This window comes from Bufo gargarizans, chromosome 2, assembly GCF_014858855.1.
Source record: "Bufo gargarizans isolate SCDJY-AF-19 chromosome 2, ASM1485885v1, whole genome shotgun sequence".
Classification (NCBI taxonomy): Eukaryota; Metazoa; Chordata; class Amphibia; order Anura; family Bufonidae; genus Bufo; species Bufo gargarizans.
In genome coordinates, this window is record NC_058081.1 from 426,892,642 (window position 1) to 426,917,160 (window position 24,519).

Here is a 24,519-nt window from a genome sequence, read left to right on the forward strand (position 1 = left end):
AACTGTGGAAACAGACAGCTGAAATCTCTGAGATAGCTTTCTGTATCCTTCCCCTAAACCATGATGGTGAACAATCTTTGTCTTTAGGTCATTTGAGAGTTGTTTTGAGACCCCCATGTTGCTACTCTTCAGAGAAAATTAAAACAAGAGAGAAACTTACAATTGACCCTTTAAATACTCTTTCTCATAATTGGATTCACCTGTGTATGTAGGTCAGGGGTCATTGAGCTTACCAAGCCAATTTGAGTTCCAATAATTAGTTCTAAAGGTTTTGGAATCAATAAAATGACAACAGTGCCCAAATTTATGCACCTGCCTAATTCTGTTTAAACAATAATAGCACACTTTCTGTAAATCCAATAAACTTAATTTCACTTCTCAAATATCACTGTGTGTGTCTCCTATATGATATATTTAACTGACATTTTTTATCGCAACAACCAACGATTTATACAGGAAAATCATGACGATTAACAAGGTTGCCCAAACTTTCGCATCCCACTGTATGTGCCCCACTTACAGTGGTTGTGGCCAGATATGTGCCTCCCTCACAGTAGTTATGCCAGATATGTGCACCCTCACAGTAGTTATGCCATATATGTGCCCCCTCACAGTATGCCAGATACCGTATGTGCCCCCTCACAGTAGTTATGCCCACATATGTGCCCCCTCACATTAGTTATGCCCACATATATGCCAACTCACAGTAGTTATTTCAGATTAGGCCGCCTCCTCAGTAAAGATGCCCACTTTTGTGCATCCTCACTCTAGTTGTTGCCCCCCTTTTGCCTCCAGTCTGCAGCTTTATGGAAAAAAAAAACACATACTTACACTCTTCCCTGATGATGCGCTCCTACACTCACATTGCACTGCTGGCTGTGCTGAAGGCCAATTCCTGGGCTTTCAGTGCGTCTCCCAAAGCCAGCAGCGCCATGTGCGGCCAGCAGGGGGCACGCCGGAGCTCATGAGAACAGTGAAGCAGGGAGCAGAGAGATCACCCTGCTTCACTCTGAAAACGAACAGCCTGGCAGTGACAAGAACTGCCGAGTGAGTGAGCCCCTCCTTTCTTGCCTCTGCGCTCCCCCTGCCTCCTGCGCCCCCTCATGTTTGAAGAGCGCTCTGATGGGGCCCAGCATTTTGACTGTACTTTATGCCGGGCCCTGCCAGAGCGCTCCCATTACATGAGAGTGCAGCGGGCCCCCTCCCCCCACCGGGCCCGGTCATGGTCGCACCCTCTGCGACCGCGATCATTACGCCTCAGCTAGCAGCCCACCTTCCTCAGGGGCCCACCGGGGGATTCACCTGTATCCCTGTGGGCCAGTCCGAGCCTGATGATAGATGCTGTCTTTTGTCAGTTTCACAAAAAAGTGCCTTGGTCCACTAAACCCCCTAGATCCCCAAATTATTTTCATATTCACACTACTCCACAAAAGGTATGTTTTTAATGTTCTCTTTCAGTACCCACAGTTTATCAAGGTCCAAACTGCCAATAGACTCCCTTTAATTACTATTATCTACTGTCGCCTAATTCCCAGTACTTTTACCATGTGTTTGCTACTCAGAACTTTCACCTGAGCTGAGAGAGTAAAAATATGCATTAGATGGAGAAGGGATGGCAGGCCCTCTTCCAACTTATCAAAGCCTCCATAACATTTTTAAAAAACTAATAAAATAAAAAAAATAATTTAAATAATATATTTAACTCCTGTGGTGATGTGTATAGTGTAAGTGCTAGGTGAGATAAATCAAATCCAGAAAGCTGCAGCGGTTTCAGCAAAGCGTAGTTTGCTGAGACAGTTTTGTTTACATTTTGTTCTGGGCTGTATTTTATTTGGACTGGGGGATAGGTTTGATAGTGGGATCTGCCAGTCCACACCCTTCCAGTACGTGTGTTATCTTTTACCTGAGGTCATCGCAGGTGAGGCCTGCTGTAATCAAGGAAGGATAAAACCAACACTCTGTGTGTCAGTCTGGGGAGAGAAGGCTTGGAAAAAGAGGCCTACAAAGGGAAATGAACTGTGAATTAGTTAGAGCCCACACAGGCAGGTGTTTATTTTGATGGTTATACGGTGCTAAAGTGCTACAATAAAGCACCAGTTTGGGCATTAAATCTGGTTGTCTGCGAAGTCTGTGATTGCGACCCCCTGAGAGCAATCACTTACACCTCTTTGTGATAAGATCCAAAAAAGCCTTAGCTAGGAACAATAAATTTTTTCTCATATTTGCCTCTCTACAGCAATAACTTTCTTTTTTTACTGACGTGCCTGTCTCAGGTCACGGTTGTATACAGGGGTTGTTGGGGTTGTTTGGGGGTACATATAATTTATAGTGTATTTAACATGATTTTTTGGGAAATATAGAATCGCTTTGGAAATATAGAAAAAAAAGCAATTTTGACAATATATGGTTTATTTGTTATGCCATTTATGTTTCACTCTAAATAACCTGATCAATTAATTATGCAGGTTCTTATAATTGTGTGGACACCTAACAAGTTTTTTTTATTTATTTAATGTGTGCAAATTAAAATGTATTTTATGTAGAAGCAAATGTCTTGAAATTTGTTTCATGTCAGATTCATCAAATTTTTAAAAAGTTTTGATTTGTGTCCAAATCGATTTTACAAGAATCAATGTTGTTCCAATTGTCCTGAAAACTGGAATGTAATACCCTCTAGTCTCCTAGGATATTTTTATGAGAAGATGTTATATCTCTTTGTTCAATTTTTACGATTGTTTGCTCTCCCCCCTCTCCATAAGCTCTTGAACGCAATGACAGCGATAGCAAATAATAACAGAGTAACACTGACATATATAGCTATAGGTAAATGGATGTTTCACTGTGTTAACAATGTGTTAACACTGTACCATCATGTTAAGCTTTTTCATATTACAAAGCTTCCGAAAAATCATCCCTTAACAGGGGCAGATGGTGTTTAAACACACACACAATATGGGAGAAAAGAGTAACTTGTTTGGACTAAGCAGCCCCTGTTTATACACACACACACACATTGATTCCAGAAGAAAGACTGTCTTATTCCGCACAAGCATCCAAAATGTCTGCCTTAATAGTAGCATATTGCCTGCCCATATTTATGCACACATAAATCTTAGCTATAAGAATAAAGAGTGACTTGTTCTGAACAAGCCTGGAAAAATTATCCCTTTTAATTTGGGTAGCAACAGTACAGTGTCAATGTGGAAACATTGTTAGAGTAGTAGTTGTAGTAGCAGTAGTAGTGGTCACTGTTAGAGATGAGCAAAGTTTAAAAAAATTTGAATCTGATGCTTCACCGAATTTTTCAAAACAAATTTGATTTGATCCAAATTTATTAATCACAAAGCATGTTAAAAATCAGCTTTTTCACGGCTGTAGAGGGCCTGTATATCGGTGTATAACACTATGCATTGAAGACACATGCATATCTAGTCCGCTGTGGTAGTGAAACTGTTACTGTGCATCAATATGACAAGAGTCACTCTTTGAATCACTTCAAACATCGCTTATTTGGTCATTTACGGGCAAAAGTGAACTTAGCCTTACAGGTCAATGTTAAGGTCAGGTAAAAAAAAATTGTGCAGTGGCCCAAGATTGGACTATGAGGAATCAACATAGTGGCCAAGTCATAGAGTGGTGAGGGTTGCAATCGCATGAGGAATCAACATAGTGGCCCAATCACAGAGTGGCGAAGGTGGCAACTGCATAAGGAGTCAAAACAGTGGCCCAATTACAGAGTAGTGAGAGTAGCAACCACAGGAGGAGTTAGCATAATGGCCCAGTCACAGAGTAGATAGGTGGGGGGAAACAGCATTGGCAGTAACTGCACAAGATGTTGAATGGCAGTAGGACAATATGGCAGCAGAGGAAGCAGGTGTGTGGCATTAGGTGGGTGGCAGCATCAGAATAGTGACTGAAGAAGGTGGCCAGAACAAATGGGTCTTTTTTTTCCACAAGGTATTGGTGTTGCACCCAGAATGATCTAGCCTGATGCATCAGGCACTTGGGTGTAAAAATCCTGGCTGATCCACACCTGATTCATCTTTATAAAGGTTAGTCGCTCAAAATTTTGTGTGGAAAAGTAATCTTTGGGGTAACTATGACTCCAGCCGCATTAAACACCTGCTCTGATGCCACCCTGCTGGCCGGGTTTGGCAATCAATCAAGTTTGGCTGCCCAGTAGTCCAGGGGATCATGGCTGTGGGGTGGCAGGGTGCAGTCCAAGTATGTCACCACCTGCTGGTTCAGGTTCTGCTCCATGTCCTGCTGCTGGATGACGGTTTCTTCAGGTGGGTAAAGAAAAGTCCTCATTAGAGACTCCAGACTTAAAGGCTATGTACACTTTTGGAGGCAATTTTTCTGTATAATTGCATGTTTAGAGATGAGCGAATCGAATCCCACAAAATGCAATTCGATCAGAATTTCAGGATAAAGTTCAGGATAAAATTCAGCGACTCAGCCGAATCGAACTTTTCATAAATTCGCTCATCTCTAGCAATAATATAAAAAAAATTGCCCCTAAAGGTGTACATAAACTTTAAGTTGCTGCTGAAGGAGCTCGTGCTGCTCCTGCCACCCAACCCTGCTCCAGCATCATGGCAGTGGAACGTCAGTACAAAGGGCCCCCCGGTCAGACCTTTGTGAGAATGGGCGATGGCGCACATATGTAATAGCCAACTGACTACACAGTATGTCTCGATATTAGTTGAGTTTATCCTCCCTCTCAGCAGGTGGGAAAAAAGCCAGAATTTTGGAGTGGAAGTGGGGGTCTAACATAGTGGAGAGCCAGTAGCCATCCCTCTGTATAATGGTGATTATACGGCTGTTACTACGCAAGCAACTCGGCATGCATCTGGCCATTTGCGCAAGAGACTCAGAGGGACTCCCTGCCTCCATCTCCACTGCATACTGCCACGGTATGTCAGGGTCATCTGCCTTGCCTTCCTCATCGCCCTCTAGCGCCTCCTGCTCATCTCCTGTCACTTGTGCAGAAAAAACACCCATTTCTGTATACATTTCATGTGCGTGAATGTCCCCATAGGGCTCAGGTGGTCATGAGATTTAGGCACCACATTTCCTGCCTCCTGGCCAGCCAGATTTATCAGATTCTGCTCCAGGACATGAAGGAGTGGAATTACGTCGTTCATCCCATAGTCCTGTCAATTGACAAATAAATTGGTTCTAAAGGGCCTGAGCAAACGGCAGGTGTCACGCATGAGCTGCCACTGACTAAAGTCAAAGTTACACAAGGGAGAGTTCCTGTACGCCTGCATCATCAAGGAATCATTTACGGCCTTCCTCTGCTCATATAGTTGGTCGAACATGTAGAGGGTGCCTTTCCAATGGGTAGAAATATTGCTTATCAGGCGATGTTTATAAATGCCATTCAGCCTTTGCAGCTCAAGGAGATCGTGTTTTGCAGTGTAAGAGTGGCTGAAGTTCCTGCACAGCTTCCTGGCCATTTTCAGGATGTTTTGCAGTTGGATGGAAGACTTCAGGAACTGCTTTACAACCAGATTAAAGACGTACTCCATGCAGGGCGCATGGGTCAGCCCTCCTTGACGCAGCACCAACATTATGTTCTTCCTGTAATCGGTGACCATCGTTCCGATTTTCTGTTAGTGAGGAGAGAGCCAGGATTCGATTTCCTCTTGAAGGATGAAGAGAAGTTCCTCCCCGATATTACTGTATTCGGTCAGTCAAACCAGGTGCAGAACAGAATGGCACCACCGTGCTCTGCACAGATGTTATGCTGGAGTAGCACTCTGAATTGTGCCTGCAGTGGAGCCTGAGGACAAGGTGAAGAATGAGGAGGCAGAGGAGGACATTGGCACAGGAATCACAGCTTGAGAACATGGAGACGGCAGTGTCGTCACCTGGCCAAGTTGCTGGTGTTGCTGGGCAGGAATCACATTTACCTAGTGGGCTGTAAAGGACATATATTGTCCTTGACCTAGTTACAGCTCCACACGTCGGTGCTGCCATGAACTTTAGCAGACACCGACAGGCTCAAGGACTGGCCCATCCTCTGTTCAACATACGTGTGCAGGGCTGGTACAGCAATTTTGAAGAAGTAATGATGGCTTAGGACTTTCCACCTTGGCTCGGCACAAGCGATCAGTTCTCTGAAAGGTGCAGAGTTCACCACATGGAAAGGGAGGGACTGTAGTACCAGTCTGAGCACTTTCAGCTTCTGCGCTGTTGGATGAGTGTATGCAACCGCCTTGGTGATCAATTGATAATGAAATGAGTGACGAGGAGGACCAGTATATGATGGAGAAAAAACAGCGTCCTTCTGCTGAGTTGATGGAACGTTGACTGCTGGAAAAGGGATGTGGGCCTCTGGGAGATGCAGTGGTTGCTGTGTCAGACCGTACCACTACATTAGTGCCACAGTTTTCCCAGGCCACGTTATGTGTTGATGCAGGGATGTGATGCCAACATTGAAACCCTGGCCACCCTTCGCCTTCTGCCCACAGATTCTACAAACAGCCAAGCCAACGTCCTCCAGCATCTTGGTGAAAAATTGCCACACAGGCCAGTATGGCATTTTCCCCCCCATCACTCCATGCTGACTGCCTGCTTTTGCTGCCTCAGTGAACCTGTGCACCGCTAGTTCTTTCCGGACAGATAAGCTCTTGAGTAGCAGATGGTCTACCCCAAGCACGTTTGGCTCCAGACCTCACACTGCGGCCACCCTGCTGACTCGCGGTCACGCTACCACCCTGCTAGCTCAGCTTCTGCCTAACACACAAGCTGCCACTCTTATCTCCTGATGATTATGATGAAGCCCCCTCTTCACCCGGCTCCCACGTGTGATCAGCTACATCATCATCCACTACTGTCTGCACATCATTGATGTTACCCTCACCAGTGTCAGGGCAGAGTGCCTGACTGCTCGCAAGACCAGCTCCCATGCGACTCCACCTACCGGAGGAGGCAGCAGATCTAGCTTCAACATCTTGGCTGGGCAGTAGCTGCTGACTTTACTCAATAAGCTTGTCCTTGCTGAAAAGCAGAGTCGACGGCATACAATACTTTCCGAACAGAAAATGAAAAAGGCAGGTAGGGGAGCAGAGCTTTACCTGGGCCATGCCTGGATGGGGGTGTCTGATGTCACTTGAGATGATGTTTAAAACTGAGTGAATTATTTAGGTATTGCTGGATTGCTGGTCAAAACTGATACCATCCCCCCTTCTGCTGCTACTTCTGCCAGCTACATAAAACATTTTGGCCACAGCTTGTTCCCTTAGAAGGGCCTGGCACCTGTCTGTCTGACATACTGTATTGTAACAGTAACTGTAAGTGTAAAATAGCAGTAGTGTCAGGGTGAAATTTAACCCCAGAATCAAGGATCAAGGATGTGCTTATATCTAAAAAATCATAAAAAACTAAATTTGTACTATCAGGCTGCAATTTCATCCCAATTATACATTTAAGGAGGATTGAATTATGTATAAAAAATGTGTACACCCAAAAATCTGCAGTATCAAATTGTAATTTCACTCTAATTACACAATCAAGGATTAACAGATTGAACTATGTATAAAAGATTGTGAATACCCTAAAATCTTTATTATCAGACCACAATTTCACCCCAATAACAGACTCAAGGATTAATGAAATTACTTATCTATAAAAGAATGCAAACAACCTCAAATCAGTAGTATCGGAAAACTTTTTAACCCCAATTAGTGCAGAAATGTGTAATATATTAGCTCTTATTAGCCAAGCTTTACACTGTTCAATTGGCCCCTGCTCTCTTCTCTATAGTGTGGATAATGCCTCCCTATTATATCCCTACACTATCACTAAGCTGTCGCTAAACTGCTCAATAGTAATATTTTGTGACTAAAATCTGTCCTAATCACTGTCCCTAGTGCCTGTAATGTCTCTCCCTGCACTAAGTTCACTGGAATATGGTAGAGATCGGGCAGGAGGAGACTTTTTTTTTATAGGGCTGTGACATAATAGGGGCTGGTTATCTGCTGATTGGCTGACTTCACAGCATTATGTTTGATTCCTCATTCACAGGCTTCTTACTTCCTCTTTCTAACATGTACAGCAGCCATTTTAGAAAAATAAAAAATCTGATTTGTTACCTGATTTTTCCTGACATTCGGACCAAATTCCACTTCATCAACTTCGATTCGCTCAACTCTAATGTACACCTTTGTGGGGCAATTTTTTAAGCCACCTTCTTATCAGTAAGATAAGGATTGAGCTTTAACAAGTATTTATAAGGTCTGGGAGAAAAGATAAGAAGCTAGTCAGCTCCTTGCCTGACGGAGCAGAGAGAAAATTCAGATCCTGTTCGTAGAGCATCTCAGCTTTGAGACAATGTCCTAGGACGCGAAACAATCGTTGGCGGCTGATGCTGCATAGTGTGTCCCGTACCTGTGTTGCCATGCTCTGTATTCACCAATAAAGTACTGGATTTTTACCGGAGGAAGTGTTGCGGCTGCTGCCCTTTCTTTGTTAGTGAAGCACTTACATATAATCATAGATGTATTATACTTCAGCTCATTTCCTACTGCTAATGATATTAATGCAATATTTTTTTTCTTAGCTGAAATTTATGGAAACGGAACTCTACCAGTTGATACATCACACATCTGGCAACCCAGAATAAGAGAGGCAAGTAGAGCTACCAATCTAACATTTACTGAAACTATTAAGATTTTTTTTGTACTGTATGTTATTACATAGTACATTCTGATTTAAACACTTGGTTGCGAAGAAAACAATAAAGGAGTTCACAATTATAATTTACATGGTAACAAATTCTTTGTGAATGTTAAACAAAAAACTTTACTTCATATTTTCTATTCAATAACATAGTGTTGGATAAACATATTTGTCCTCTACCAGACATCCTATAATTGCAAATAGATCAAAGCTGAATAAGGGTGCATTCAGACGACCGTATTTCTTGGTCCATACAGGCCCATTCATTTTAATGAGGCCGCAAAATATGCAGACAGCACAAAGTTCAATTTCCTGGTGCCGCAAAAAATAGAGTATATCTATATAGGGCTACACCTGTGCATTCCGCAAAATTCACGAGGCCGGTATCCATGTTCAGCACTTCTGGGCCAGCGATCGCTGTGATTGGCCAGTCAGTGCAGACTAACCAATCATAGCGCTGTATGCTGTATTTGCTGGCATCTCCAGCTCTGACAAGCTCCGTTTTGTCAGGGAGCTTGTCAGAGAAGGAGATCTCAGCTGCATAGATTGTGAAGAAGTTAAAAAGTTGTCTAAAACTCCTAGGAGATTGCAGCTGCAGAGCCTGTGAAGAGGCTCTGTGTGAGGATAATAGTTGAAAAATCCATATTGATCATCCACTGGGATCTCTGATATAAACCCTCTTATCTGCCCACATACCACTCCGCTAGTCACCCACCCACTAAGTTCTGTGACGCCACAGTCTGACACTATTATGGTCAGAAGGCATTTTTAAATCTGAGGAGGCATACACAATACTATGCTATGATACGGATACTGCCAGTGAAGATGAAGCACAGTTTCAGCTTTCATCTTCATCCTAGTCTATTCCGATTACTCCCCCCGCCTCCGCCCCTGTTTGCGCCGTAGAGTTGTAGGTCCTGCTCTGCCTGAGCTGACATGGGTAGCACAAACAATTACATGATTTTCCTATTTTATGACGTAAAGTAAAGATTTTATTAAAGATACAAAGGCGAGTATTGCAATAACCCTTTCTTTACTGAACCACATAGCAGCAAAGAAAAAAGAATGAAAAACAACAGTAACCTTGACAACTGCTCCTCCCACAGTCCAAGTATATACAGACGTGGACAAAATTGTTGGTACCCTTTGGTCAATGAAAGAAAAAGTCACAATGGTCACAGAAATAACTTTAATCTGACAAAAGTAATAATAAATTAAAATTCTATAAATGTTAACCAATGAAAGTCAGACATTGTTTTTCAACCATGCTTCAACAGAATTATGTAAAAAAATAAACTCATGAAACAGGCATGGACAAAAATGATGGTACCCCTAGAAAACACAGAACATAATGTGACCAAAGGGACATGTTAATTCAAGGTGTGTCCACTAATTAGCATCACAGGTGTCTACAACCTTGTAATCAGCCCTTGGGCCTATATATATGGCTCCAGGTAATCACTGTGTTGTTTGGTGATATGGTGTGTACCACACTCGACATGGACCAGAGGAAGCAAAGGAAAGAGCTGTCTCAAGAGATCAGAAAGAAAATTATAGACAAGCATGTTAAAGGTAAAGGCTATAAGACCATCTCCAAGCAACTAGATGTTCCTGTGAGTACAGTTGCACATATTATTCATAAGTTTAAGATCCATGGGACTGTAGCCAACCTCCCTGGACGTGGCCGCAGGAGGAAAATTGATGACAAATCTAAGAGACGGATAATCCGAATGGTAACAAAAGAGCCTAGAAAGACTTCTAAAGAGATTTAAGGTGAACTTCATGCTCAAGGAACATCAGTGTCAGATCGCACCATCCGTCGTTGTTTGAGCCAAAGTGGACTACATGGGAGACGACCAAGGAGGACACCATTGTTGAAAACGAATCATAAAAAAGCAAGACTGGAATATGCCAAACTACATGTTGACAAGCCACAAAGCTTCTGGGAGAATGTCCTGTGGACAGATGAGACAAAAATCGAAGTTTTTGCCAAGGCACATCAGCTGTATGTTCACAGACGAAAAAATGAAGCATATCAAGAAAAGAACACTGTCCCTACTGTGAAACATGGAGGAGGCTCTGTTATGTTCTGGGGCTGCTTTGCTGCGTCTGGCACAGGGTGTCTTGAATCTGTGCAGGGTACAATGAAATCTCAAGACTATCAAGGAATTCTAGAGAGAAATGTACTAGCCAGTGTCAGAAAGCTTGGTCTCAGTCGCAGGTCATGGGTCTTGCAACAGGACAATGACCCAAAACACACCGCTAAAAACACCCAAGAATGGCTAAGAGGAAAAAATTGGACTATTCTAAAGTGGCCTTCTATGAGCCCTGACCTCAATCCTATTGAGCATCTTTGGAAGGAGCTGAAACATGCAGTCTGGAAAAGGCACCCTTCAAACCGGACACAACTGGAGCAGTTTGCTCATGAGGAGTGGGCCAAAATACCTGCTGAGAGGTGCAGATGTCTCATTGACAGTTACAGGAAGCGTTTGATTGCAGTGATTGCCTCAAAAGGTTGCGCAACAAAATATTAAGTTAGGGGTACCATCATTTTTGTCCATGCCTGTTTCATGAGTTTATTTTTTTACATAATTCTGTTGAAGCATGGTTGAAAAACAATGTCTGACTTTCATTGGTTAACATTTATAGAATTTTAATTTATTATTACTTTTGTCAGATTAAAGTTATTTCTGTGACCATTGTGACTTTTTCTTTCATTGACCAAAGGGTACCAACAATTTTGTCCACGTCTGTATTGACCCTCTCCAACTGGGATCCTCCTCTTTCTTTGTGTACTGCCATCAGATACAACTTGCTGATCAACGAACATCCAAGAACACGATGAACGAAGCAACCTTGCACTTGAACTTTCTAACTGCAGCCACAACACCGACTGCAAAGAAAACAGGGCCTCTGAGCAGAGAAAACAATGACGAACATTCCCGAAGGTCTAGCTTCTTCAACCTATAGAAAAGAAATGTTTGTTAAAGAGTCAGTAAATAAAGCGTCTGAGACTGCAATAACTGACAGGAAATCATAATCACAGGCAATCAGCAATCTAATCACCACAGGTCAAACAAAAAACACAAATCACAGTGAAAGGGAGGGCAATCAAGGGGCAATACTTCCCTCTGTGTCTTTCATAAAATCATGACTTTACGTCATAAAATAGGAAAATCATGTAATTTTATATCAAGACACGGAGGCTCATATTGCAAGTTTAAAGTTGGGCCACCACCGAAGAGAAAACATGAGGCACTGGTCAAAAATAGAATTCCCGAAAGGTGGAGACTTGAGACCAGTCTATCAATTTCATTACATCTTCAAAATGAGCCACAGCCAAAGCCATGGACGTAGCCGCCTCCCCATGGACTGAATGTGAGGTGAAAATGGATGTATCGATCCCTGCGAGGCAAAGGATCCACTTAACCCACCGGGAGAGCATAACGCTGGTAACAGGGGCGAAAAGCTGATGGAAATAAATAAATAGCTCAGGGGAAACCGTAGATCGTACATCTGACGTGCGCAATTCGTATTCACGCAAGCAGGTGACAGGACACAGCTGTGGAGAAGAGGGAAAAGCAGGATAAGAAACAGAACGGATGTTAGTTTTTGTTCGCTGTGTAATGTTAAACGTAACGCCCTCCGGAGTGAACGAACGGCATCATGATCCAACGCACGCAAATCCGACACCCGCTTGCAAGAAATCAAGCAGAACAAGGTGACGAGTTTAGCTGACAACTGGCGAAGCGACAACTGTCCATTAGAAGGCCAAGCGAGCAAAAAATTTAGGACAAGCGAAACATCCCAAGTCGCGGAAAAACGCGGTCTCGGTGGTCGGGCAAGGCAAGAACCACGGAGTAGCCTACACACAAGAGAGTGTTGACCCGCTAGTGTCATGGCGGACTGGATCTCAGATACACAGACAACCAAATAAACAAGTATCTAGGCGAAATGCTGGGGAAAGGTCACCTCCTAGCAAATCCCTGACTTCTCTCCCTACGCTGCTAAGCCCACATTCAGACCTTGAAGGTAGGAATAATGTGTCCTCGTGCCTGGACTGCAAATACCCTAGAATCCCTGAGATGGTGAAAGGGGAGAAGGGGCAGAAGACACACAAACAGCCTAGACCGCAAATAACAAAAACAGAAACCAAACTTATCTGAGCTGGAACAGAAAATCCTTCCTTCCTTGAATCCAAGGCCAGACTGAATTCTATAACCCGCACGGCCCTCTGGGAGTGAACGCAATTTAAGCCAATGACCCCACCCAGAGCAACTAAAGGAAGGCGGATCCAGCACGATTCCAAAACAAAACAAATGATTAGACACGTGCTGCCAATCTGACAGACCTCCGCAGACCATCCGAACAGGGCATGACAGCTAGGCATCCATCAAAACCATAATGTCTGGAAGAAATAGCGGACTTGTATAAATTAATAGTGCGATAAGCCTTACTTTCTTCAAACAGGGACGGAAGGAAAAGCAACAACGAAGTCACAGTTGCCTCAACAGGATCCAGATCCTGAATGACGCACCAGTGTGCCCAAGTATCCCAGGCTGCTCTATAGGCCCATCTAGTACCGGGGGCCCATGCACTCTCCAGTAGGAGTCTAGTTGTCTCTGAAATGCCCGCGATGTCCCAGGGACCCCTGAAACCCTGCAAGCAAGGAGTTGCAGGGATCCCTCCTGGAGTAGAGGATGAGGGCGATCGGATGGCCCTATGAGAATTTCCTGGAAAAACAGTAGGAGGAGGGGCTCTTCTTTGAGCAACTCTAAAAGTTGGGGGAAACAAGATTGGGTCCTCCAAAAGGGCATAATCAGCACCAGTTCGGCTGACTGGCGACAAATCTGGACTAATACCCGAGGGATTAGAGCGAAATGCAGAAATGTGTACAAGAGAGTCCCCGTCCACTGCTGGAGGAAAGCATCCACCGCCTCTGCCTCCGGATCTGGTCGCCAACTGTAATACCTGGGTAATTGTGTGTTCAACCGTGACGTGAATAGGTCTATAGAGAAAGGGCCCCAGCGAGATGAAATGGTGGAGAAAATTGTCACATCTAACTTCCAGTCGCTGGAATTGGAGATGTAACGTGAGCTCCAGTCAGCGAGAGTATTGTGGAGGCCTGGGAGATACTCCGCCACCACAGTGATGTGTCTGGCCAAACAGAAATCCCAGAAATCTTTCGCTAAGTGCTTTAAAACGGATGAACGAGTGCCGCCCATGTAGTTGACGTATCGGACCACCGACACATTGTCCATGCGGCGCCAGATACAGGCCCTGACTGTGCCGTTGACAAAAATGTGTATCGCAAAGGATCCCGCAAGGTGCTCCAGGGCATTGATGGGGAGTCGTGCCTTGTCTGAGGACCACGGGCCTCCGGTGGAAACACCGTTGCAATGAGCCCCCCAACCGTGAAGGCTGTCATCCGACTCTATTTCCAAATCCGGTTGGGGTCCGAATATCACCCTGCCATTCCACACCGAGAGATTGTGGATCCACCACATTAACTCGTGCCTCGTTTCTGTGTCCAAGGTGAGAGTATCGGCATACAATGTTCCAGTCCGAAGATGCACAATCTGGAGGCGTTGCAAGGCTAGATAGTGTAGAGGAGCCGGGAAAATTGCCTGAATGGATGACACCAAAAGGCCAATTATTCGCACCAGATGGTGAAGGGACAACTGGGGAAGCGCAAGGGAATGCCGTATCTCCTTGCGAATAGCCCGGACCTTCGTCTGAGAAAGACTGAGAGTCTGTTCGATAGAATTTATGGTAAAGCCCAAAAATTCCATGGACGTGGAGGGACTCGGACAAGATTTTTCTCGGTTGATGATAAAACCGAGACTGGAGATGAGTGCCATGGACCTCTTCAAGTGTTCCTCAAGGACAGAAGGACTCTGGGCCATGAGGAGGATATCGTCCAGATAAATGATTAATCGGACTCCCTGGCTGCGGAGCTAAGCTATTATGGGTGCATCAGCTTGGTGAAACACCAGGGAGAGGATGAGAGGCCCAATGGCAGGCACGTGAAGTGCCATATCTGATCGTTCCAACAAAAACGTCCCATTCAGTCCTCTGGGAGAAGCATGTCCCTCAGTAGGTGGATGCCCTCCATTTTGAAGTGACGGTAACGGACAAAGGTGTTCAAAGTTTTGAGATTGATAACGGGGCGCATCTCGGGAGCCCGTTCTATCGCCCCTTTTTGGTGAAGAGCCGCTAGCTTTGCGTGGACGAGAGCGTGTGCCTGATCAGACAACCACAGTGGGTGTGCAGGAGGTAAGCATACCGGGGTAGCTACGATATCTATCTGGAAACCCCTGACCGTGGACAGGACTGCCGGCCCTGGTGGAAAAACGGTTCTGAAACACCTTGCACATGGATGTCTGCGCCTTGTCTAAGGCCGTAAAGGCCCCCACATATTTGCACAGTTCCTTCATAAAGGAGTCACCAAATAAGAGACCCTGAGCATCTTTGTCCAACTCAGTCAGAGCCAAATTGGCCAGTTATATCTTTGCGCCTCTCAATGGCGAGGGTTGTATTGACGTTCACCGCAATACAGATGGCCCTCTGAACCCATCCCCTGAGCTCCTCGGGATCCACCTGTTGCCGTCTGCTTTAGCGGATTCTGTTAAATAAAATATTTTTGCCAGAGGACCAGTTATATCCAGTAACTTGTCCTGACATACCCTCAGTGCGGAGTGCCTTTGTGATGGTTGAAACCCGTCTTAGCTAAAAATTACACCTTCTTAGAATAAACCGTATGGGTTTCACAAATTTTGTTGGGAATTAGTGGCTGCGGACACTCAGCCCGCAGTTTACTGCGAGCTTCCTTAGTGAGAGGTTTACGAATCATAGCCTCTAAATATTGCACCACATGCGTGGCCGGGAGCCACTCTGAGGACCGAGGGTGGTGCAGTGTGTCAGGGTCGAACAACGGTTCGCCCACTGGGTCCATAAGGGTAACGGCGGAACCTAAGGCTACATCAGAATGTGCGCCAGTAGACTGCACTGCAGGTGAGGGGTCTCCCTGTGTGGAAGGATCCACCACTAAATCCACCATTTCCTCCTCTGAGTCGTGCAAAGACTCAAAACGTGCCTCCTCCTCAGACTCCCTATCGGAGTCAGAATCAGACTCAAGCCGCGTTCGGGCCGATTTCCATAACCGTGGTCTTTCTGCCTGGCGCGAACAGGCTCTCTTACGCAGTCCAAGCGCGTTTTCATGGGATGGGTTACAACCATCAGTCAAATAAGTTCTGGAGGCAGAAGGAGGTGGTAATGTAGGCAAATTTAACCCTCGGTGAGCCGTCTGAGGCTGGGCTATCAAATCCTGTGAGATAGAGTGGGTGAGGGTGGAGGACATAGAGCCCATGGCCGTCATTATAGCATTTGATATGGATTGTTGCAGGGCCAAGGTCTGAGCCTCTGATGTAGAGGGACCCCTTCCCTTCATGGGGGGGAGGGCACATAATCCTTAGAAGGATAATCATGCAGGGCTGAAGCAGGGGAAGATGCCCCATTTGTGGGCTGGTTTGACATACTGAATGTGCTGACGGGAGTAGGTCACCCCAAGCCAGTACAAGCAAGCATAGCTAAGGAGAGAGAGAGACTCCCAATCGAAAATTATTCTGCACAAGACCTGGGTGCGCCAGACAACCGTTTCCGTCAGTCCGCAGGGCCGGATGGAGGAAGACTCACAAAAAACGTGCGCTATAACAGGCGAGAACGAGCCAGCCGAAGGACCCAAAAGGGCGCCCGAGATTCTCGCGCGATATCGCGAAAATGCAAAGCGCCCAGCGTCGCTGGCCCAGCGCAGAGAGAATGGAGGCAAGATCCCGCGAGAACACCGTTCGCGGCCGGGATACAAGCGTGCGAAGGGGAGAAGAAGGAAAAAAAGAAAGATGGCACCTGGCCCAACCAGACCGCAGGTAAACAAGTATGTTTCCAAGGCGCCGGACACAAACACAAATCCCCCGGAGGAAAGGGGCAATGAGGAGTCAGAACCCTGAAAGGGAGTAATAAATCCATGAATCAATAATATAACTATCTAGACAGCGTCCCCAGGACCGAACGGTGCATGAGAACCCCACCAGATAAACATAGGGACAAACCCCCCTTACTGGGGGGAACCAACCAATAAACCTTCAAAGATGAGAAAGTATACTTATCTGTGGTAGCAGCAAAGAAAGAGGAGGATCCCAGTTGGAGAGGGTCCTTACATACTGGAACTGTGGGAGGAGCTGTTGTCATGGTTACTGTTTTTCATTCTTTTTCTTTGCTGCTATGTGGTTCAGTAAAGAAAGGGTTAATGCAATATGAGCCTCCGTGTCTTGATATAAAATTACAACCCCCAACTGCCTGATTTTACTTCCATCCCAGGCCTTAAAGTTAACACCCCAGGATTCAAGGCCATCATTTCTTTTTTCTCAGATTCCTTTATAAATGCAATAGTTGAGCAGACTAACATTTATGCTGCTCAGTTCATTACCCAGAATCTCAGCTCTTTCTATGCCAAAGGCCAACATTGGACACCAACAAATGCAGCAGAACTACGCAAATTTTTGGGCATATTTCTTATTTTTGACATCATAAAAAAGCTGAGTATTAGTAGTTATTGGTTCCCAGATATATTATATAGTACCCCCCTCTACCGCACACTTATGAGCCGAACAAGTTTTCAGGCTATCCTCAAATTCCTTCACTTCACGTATAATAGTCTCTGTCCATCACCCGAAGACCCAAATTTTGATGAATTCTATAAAATAAGGCCACTAATTAATTATTATTCTATCACCTTTTCCCAATTTAATATGCCAGAGCAAAATATTGCAGTAGATGAATTCCTCGTTCATTTTAAAGGGAGGATCAAATTTAGGCAATATGTCCCAAATAAAAGGGCCCAGTATGGTATTAAAGGGTTTGTCTCACTTCAGTAAGTTGCATTTATCATGTAGAGAAAGTTAATACAAGACGATTACTAATGTATTGTTATTATCCATATTGCTTCCTTTGCTGGCTGGATTCATTTTTCTATCACATTGTACACTGCTCGTTTCCATGGTTACAGACCACCAGTGGTGGTTGTGCTTGCACAATATAGGAAAAAGCACTAGCCTATATGCGGTCCCATGGTCCTTGCCACCAGAAAGGCTGATGCTTTTTCCTATACTGTGCAAGCACAGCCACCACTGAAGGATTGCAGGGTGGTCTGTAACCATGGAAATGAGCAGTGTATAATGTGATGTAAAATTAATCCTGCCAGCAAAGGAAGCAATATGGATAATAACAATATATTAGTAAGTGGCTTGTATTAACTTTCTCTACATGATAAATGCAACTTACTGAAGTGACGCAACCCCTTTAAAGTCTATAAGATCTGTGAGATTGCCATCGGGTATACCTACTGTTTCCAAATCTGAGGGGAAAGGACAGTAAAATTAAGCCACCAGAATGCCCCTTAGTGCTAGGCATTAGTGGAAAGATTGTATGGGATCTTACACATCCTCTACTAGACAAAGGGTATCACTTATATATATGGTAGATACATTCTATAATAGTTTCCCTTTGCTGAAAGCCATTTTGTCTAGAGCCACTGCAGCCTGTGGCACAATTTGTAAGAATCAGAGGGGCCTCCCCAAAACTTTCCTGGGACTATCAATTAGTGTGGGAGAGAGCAGGGCTGTCTGCAGCGAACATCTGCTGCTTGTGAAAAATAGGGATAAGAGAGATGTCCTGATTTTAACCACAATCCATGATGGCAGCATCACCCTTGTCCCTGTACGTGGGTCTACCACTCAAGCCAACAAACCTGTTTGAATACGGGAGTATAATAAATTCATGGGTGGTGTGGACCTTTCAGATCAGTTCATCAAGCCATATAACACCATGCACAAAACAGTTACAAAATACTCAGCATATTATTGGCAACTGGAAAAGTACTAGAACAAGGGTGTCTTTGACCTTGTTTGCACAGCTGGGTGAGAGGAATAAATATAGGAGATATGATTTGCCTCAGCATTTTTTTGCTAAGCTTTTTGGGGCCTATATTTTATGGAATGGTGGGTAGGTTGGTAGCGGGAACTGCCATTCCTCCTCCCCCCAGTATGGGATTTCCAGCTTTTCCTTAGTCACCTCACTATAAATTCTCACAATACCCCTAGATAAATACCATGAGGGGTGTCACTTTCCACAAACTAAAAGTTCTTGCTCTACCCCTAGATGATTGCCTTGAGGGTGTAGTCTCCAAAATAGAGTCACGTCAAGCTGGTTTCTTTCTTTGGGCTTACCTCAAAGACTCTGCATTTGTCCAGCAAAATCTGCCCTCCAAAATCCAAATAGTTCTCCTTCCCTTCCAAGCTTAGTTGTGCGCCCATACAGCAGTTTATGACTACATATGGGGTATTGCCTTATTCAGGAGAAAATGCGTAACAAACCACAGGGTTGTCTATGAATTCCCAGTGAAATGGCAAAATATGGGGCTATATTTCATTGGAAAAAAATGTAATATTTTAATTTTATGGCTCAGTTTTGATAAATTCTGTGAAACACCTATTGGGCCAAAACAATCACTGCACCCCTAGATAAAGTGTTTGGGGGTTGTAGTTTCCAAAATGGGGGGGGGGGGTTACACTGTTGATTTACCTCTGGGTCTCTGCAAATGTGACATGGGATCCCAAAAGCATTCCAACAAAATCTGCCCTCCAAATTCCTAATAACTCTCCCTCCCTTCCAAGCCTTGTTGTGTGGCCATACAGCAGTTAATGACCACATATGGGGTATTGTCGTATTCAAGAGAAAATACCTAACAACGTGCATTTTGTCTTTTTACTCCTTGTGAAGTGGCAAAATAGGGGGCTAAAGCTACATTTCACTGAAAAAATTTAATTTTATAACTCAGTGTTGATAAATTCTGTGAAACACCTGTAGGGCCAAAACAGTCAATACACCTCTAGATAAATTCCTTGAGGGGTTTTGATTTCCAAAATGAGGTCACTTTTGGGGTTCTTTCACTGTACAGTTACCCTGGGTCTCTGCAATTGCTACATGGTGTCCCAAAAGCATTCCAGCAAATTCTGCCCTTCAAAAACCACATGGTGCTCCTTTCATTCTGAGCCCTACCGTGTTCCTATAAAGAGATTTACGACCACATACGGAGTGTTTCTGTAAACTGCAGAATTAGGGTAATGAATATTGAGGTTTGTTTTGCTGTTAACCCTTGCTGTGTTACAGGAAAAATTGGTTAAATTGGAAAATCTGCACAAAAAATGTGAGATTTTAAAATTTCCCCTCCATTTTGCTTAAATTGCATTTTGCTTAAATTTGATGGTTTTACTTTCTAAAATGGGGTCATTTATGGGTGGTTTCTACTATGTAAGCCCCACAAAGTGACTCCATAACTGAACTGTTTCTTAAAAAAGTGTTTTTGGGAAATTTTCTTAAAAAATTTAAAATTTGCTTCTAAAATTCTAAGCCTTCTAACAAAAAAAAAAAAAGGGACATTTACAAAATGATGCCAACATAAAGTTGACTTAAGGTAAATGTAAAGTAGTAAGTATTTTATGAAGTGTCACTATCTGTCTTAAAAGCAGAGAAATGCAAATTTGAAAAATAGTGAATTTTTCAAAATATTTGGGGTTTGTTTATACATAAAGCTAAAACATGTCAACTCAAATTCACCACTAAAATAAAGTACAATGGTACAATGTGTCTTGAGAAAACCATATCAGAATCGCTTGGTTAAGCAAAAAAGTGTTCCAAAATTATTACCAGATTAAGTGACACATGTCAGATTTGAAAAATAGGGCTCCAGCATATGGTCCAAACTGGCTGTCACTTGAAGGGGTTAGAGGCTTTCTATTGGCATTGTTGGACTAATGTGCATTGGGCCCAGCAGGGGAATTGATTCTGAAGGCCCCCTTGCATTGATGCAAAAAACAATGTTCAATTTAGTTTTGAATTCAAGCAGTTCTCAAAGCTTGCTGCCATATATTACACACATGAATATACATATCACAAGATACACATACACTGATCAGTTATAACAGGGATTCCCAACCTGCGGCACTAAAGATGTTGCAAAACTACTACTTCCAGCATGCCCAGACAGCCTACAGCTATCAGGGTATCTTGGGAGTTGTAGTTTTGCAACAGCTGGAGGGCCGCAGGTTGGGCATTCCTGAATTTATAACAATAAAACCAATAGCAGGAGAAGTTTATAACATTGATTATCTTATAACAATGGCACTTGTCAAGGGGTGGGATATATTGTTCTTGAAGATGATACATTGAAAGCATGAAAAATGGGCAAGTTCAAGAATATGAGCAACTTGACAAGAGCCAAACTTCTAGATTACTGGGTCACAGTAGCTAAAAATAGCAGGTTGTATGGGGATGTTCCCAGTATGCAGTGCTTGGTACCAAACACAATTGGTTTAGGGATGAACGAGTGGTCAGACGACAGGATCATTAGCAAGCAAAATGGCTCAGAGTAGCAAAGGCTAGATGACCTGCTTCATTCCCACAGGTACTGTGAGACAAACTGCTGAGAAAGTTGTTATTGGCCTTGATAAAATAGTGAAGCTGCATAACCAAAAACCTATTGTACAATGTGCACAAGATCATCAGAACTGGACTATGGAAAAAGATGGTCGCCTTGACTGATGAATTACATTTCCTTTAACCCTTTCCCAACATAATAGTCCTGAACGGAGCTGGCTTCCATGGCACCTGCGGCTAATTTTCGTGACCAGTAGTAATGCCAATGGCGAACATTTAATTTCTCAGATGCCGTGGTCAAACCTGACCACGGCATCTGAGAGCCTGTATTACAAGAAGCACATACTTCCGGTCATGCTCCGGCTCCCCCGTGTGGCGATTGGAAGAGCTGAAGCTTGCATGTGGCAGCCCCTGACATAGATAATGACAGGAGGCTGCTGTATAGTGTTTCCTATGGAACCCCTGTCTGCAGCAGGGCTCCATGGGAAACTAGTAACTTTCTCATAGACTCCAATGCTAGTGCACTGGAGTCTATGAGACCAGCAATCTAATTATTGCTTGTTACATTTCCCTATGGGAACTATAAAAAAAAGAAAAAAAAAGTTAAAAAAAAAAGTTTTTAGAAATAAATTAAGAAAAATATATATAAAAATTAAAATCACCTTCATTTCCTCAAAATGAGAATAAAAAAAGTAAAAAAACAAAAAAAACACATCATGCGTATCGCCGTGTATGAAAACACCTGTACTATCAAAATATAAAAGTATTTATCCCATACGGAAAAAGGTGAAACAAAAAAAAACGTTAACATGGATGACTTGCCTTTTTTGGTCGCTTCTCCTCCCACAACAGATTGCACTGCATACAGCTCCGCACACATATCTAAAAAAAGAGCGCAAAATGAAAACGCAAAAAGAAAAAAACCTCTGGGGTAGGAAGGGTTACATTTTGCAGAAGGCCTGTGGTGTGTGCTTCATTTAGCTGGGGAAGGAAAGTCAGTAAAGGCATTTTGGTGCTGGAACTAACTTTGCTCATTGCCCATGTGGATGTTACTTGTAACCTGTGTAAATACTGTGCAGACTAAGTTTATTCTGAAAAAAGTACACTACTTCTGAATTCTAATGCAGATTTACTAGGTTTGGCTGATTGAATGCTTTTTTCTAATTTTGTAGATACAAGGATCAATTATAGTTTCAAGTGTGCTTGAAATTATTATTGGGTTTGTCGGCCTTCCAGGAATATTGCTCAACTATATTGGACCTCTAACTGTCGCACCAACAATTTCCTTGATTGGGCTCTCTGTTTTTGAAGCTGCTGGACAAAGAGCAGGGTCTCACTGGGGTATATCCATTATGTAAGTAGTTCCCAACATGTCTGTTTTTGCAAATATTTGTGTTTCAAAGATAATTGTGTGAAAAAAACCACAAAGATCTTTTCTAATAACTCCTCCTTGTGCTGTCCCTTTGTTATTCCTCCTGCAAATATATAAATAAATGAATTGAAAGCTAGGCATCAGTGGCGTACACACAATCCATGGGGCCCAATGCAAAACTGATCCATGGGGTACCCTCCCCGTCACTGGCCTGTGTATGAAGTAGCACTGTGCACACTATAGCCATTGGGGGAGATTTATCAAAACTGGTGTAGAGGAAAAGTGGCTTAGTTACCCATAGCAACCAGTCAGATTCCACCTTCCATTCTTCAGAGCTCCTTTGGGAAATGAAAGGTGGAATTTGATTGGTTGCTATGGGAAACTAAGCCAGGTTTCCTTTACACCAGTTTCAATAAATACCTCATTGTCTGTTATCAGCTGCCACTTATCCCAGATACCAAGAAGTGAATAAGCCTCCCCTGCCTCCCATTACTGGAAGGACACAATCAGGAATCCTTCAGTGCCTTGCAGTGCACCCTCTCCTCCCCTGACCACAGCAGTTGCAGGCTGTGCAGAGTATTGCACCTCACACTATCCCATGTCCTGTAGACCAGCCAGCTGCTACACTGTGCCTGTTATGGGTATTATACAGGCTTGCTGGTACCTACCTAGTGTAAATCTAGTACTTCACAGTTCATTATGAGATGTAGATGCCAGGCTTCAGGTTTCAGCAGGAGGCAGATCACAAGAACTTCTGCCGGCAGGTGAAGACAGGGGGCGGAGCCAGTGCTCTAGGGACAGCAGACAGTGCCACAGACTCCATATGACCAGTCCAGGCCTGGTATGAGGCAACTGGGAGCAGTGGGGATAATGGCAAGGAGGTATGGGGAGCCTAGACCGGAGGCCAGCCACAAGAGAGCACAAAAGGGAAGCTGAGACTCTGAGGAGCGTCCAGGTCAGGTCTCCTATGTCAGGCCTGCTCTTCTATTCCTGTCTGAAACAGACAGGAATAAAAGAGCTTTGAGTCATCTCACAGGGTTCGCCCTATGGTTATGTTAACCGTGTTTGTAGTGGTAGTGCAGACTAGTGCCACGATGCAGCCGACAGCGTCTGTTTTAACAGAGGAGAGACATGACATGTGGCTCAGTTGATGTCCAACTTTAATATAACAGTATCTTGTAATAATATACAGAAGAGAAAATAGGCAACCCTATAGGTTAACATAACAACAATTATATTCCATCTATAGTTATAACACTAACCTGTTTTAACAGAGGAGAGACATGACATGTGGCTCAGTTGATGTCCAACTTTAATATGAGCACCAGGCCCTAACTCTCCTCAACCAGTGTAATCATGTTAGAGCTCCCTCTAGTGACAGCCTTATGTTTTTGTGCTGTTGGGAAGTCTGAATTTAACCCTGTCACAGTTACAGCGGCCCTGGGAAGAAGCGTAGCAATTACTCGAGTCCCTCCTCACTCCCCTCTCCCTCGCTCATTTTGGCCTGCTGTTGTAATGTGTCAGTGGGGAGGGAGGAGGCGGGGACACTGGCGGGGCCGATGCAGTGACTCTACTGTAATAGACCGGCCCCGCACACAGCTGTAAAGTTACTATATTCATAAAGCTATATATATATATATATATATATGAAACTGCTGTACTTACTAACTAGGGTGGCATGCAGACTCGCCGCCGGCAGCTTGAGTTTAACATCTCTCCCTCCGTCATGTGACTCCTGCCCCGCCTACCTGCTTCATTCATAAAGTGGGAGGAGCAGGCAGACGGGGCAGGAGGCGCATGACGGAGATGTTTCTGACACTGACTGCTGGCGTTTTGCTTGAGCGGCGCGATGCCTGAGCGAGTAAGCGAGGATTATAAAGTTGTGAGCGGGGCCACACAATAATTGCTGCGCGGCCGCCCACCCGCACACAGCTTGAAGGGAACACTGACTACAGGGGCTAGGGGAG

General features: G+C 44.1%; 1 protein-coding gene across 2 annotated transcripts in view; it reads left to right on the forward strand.

Annotated features, from left to right (window-relative positions):
• SLC23A1 (solute carrier family 23 member 1) overlaps window positions 1-24,519 on the forward strand; it is a 419,817-nt gene that overhangs the window by 179,170 nt on the left and 216,128 nt on the right. For both annotated transcript variants that reach the window (XM_044280913.1, XM_044280914.1), the window contains 2 exons: window positions 8,570-8,637; window positions 22,353-22,534. In XM_044280913.1, coding sequence (XP_044136848.1) covers window positions 8,570-8,637; window positions 22,353-22,534 — 250 coding nt within the window. The remainder of the gene's footprint in view (window positions 1-8,569; window positions 8,638-22,352; window positions 22,535-24,519) is intronic.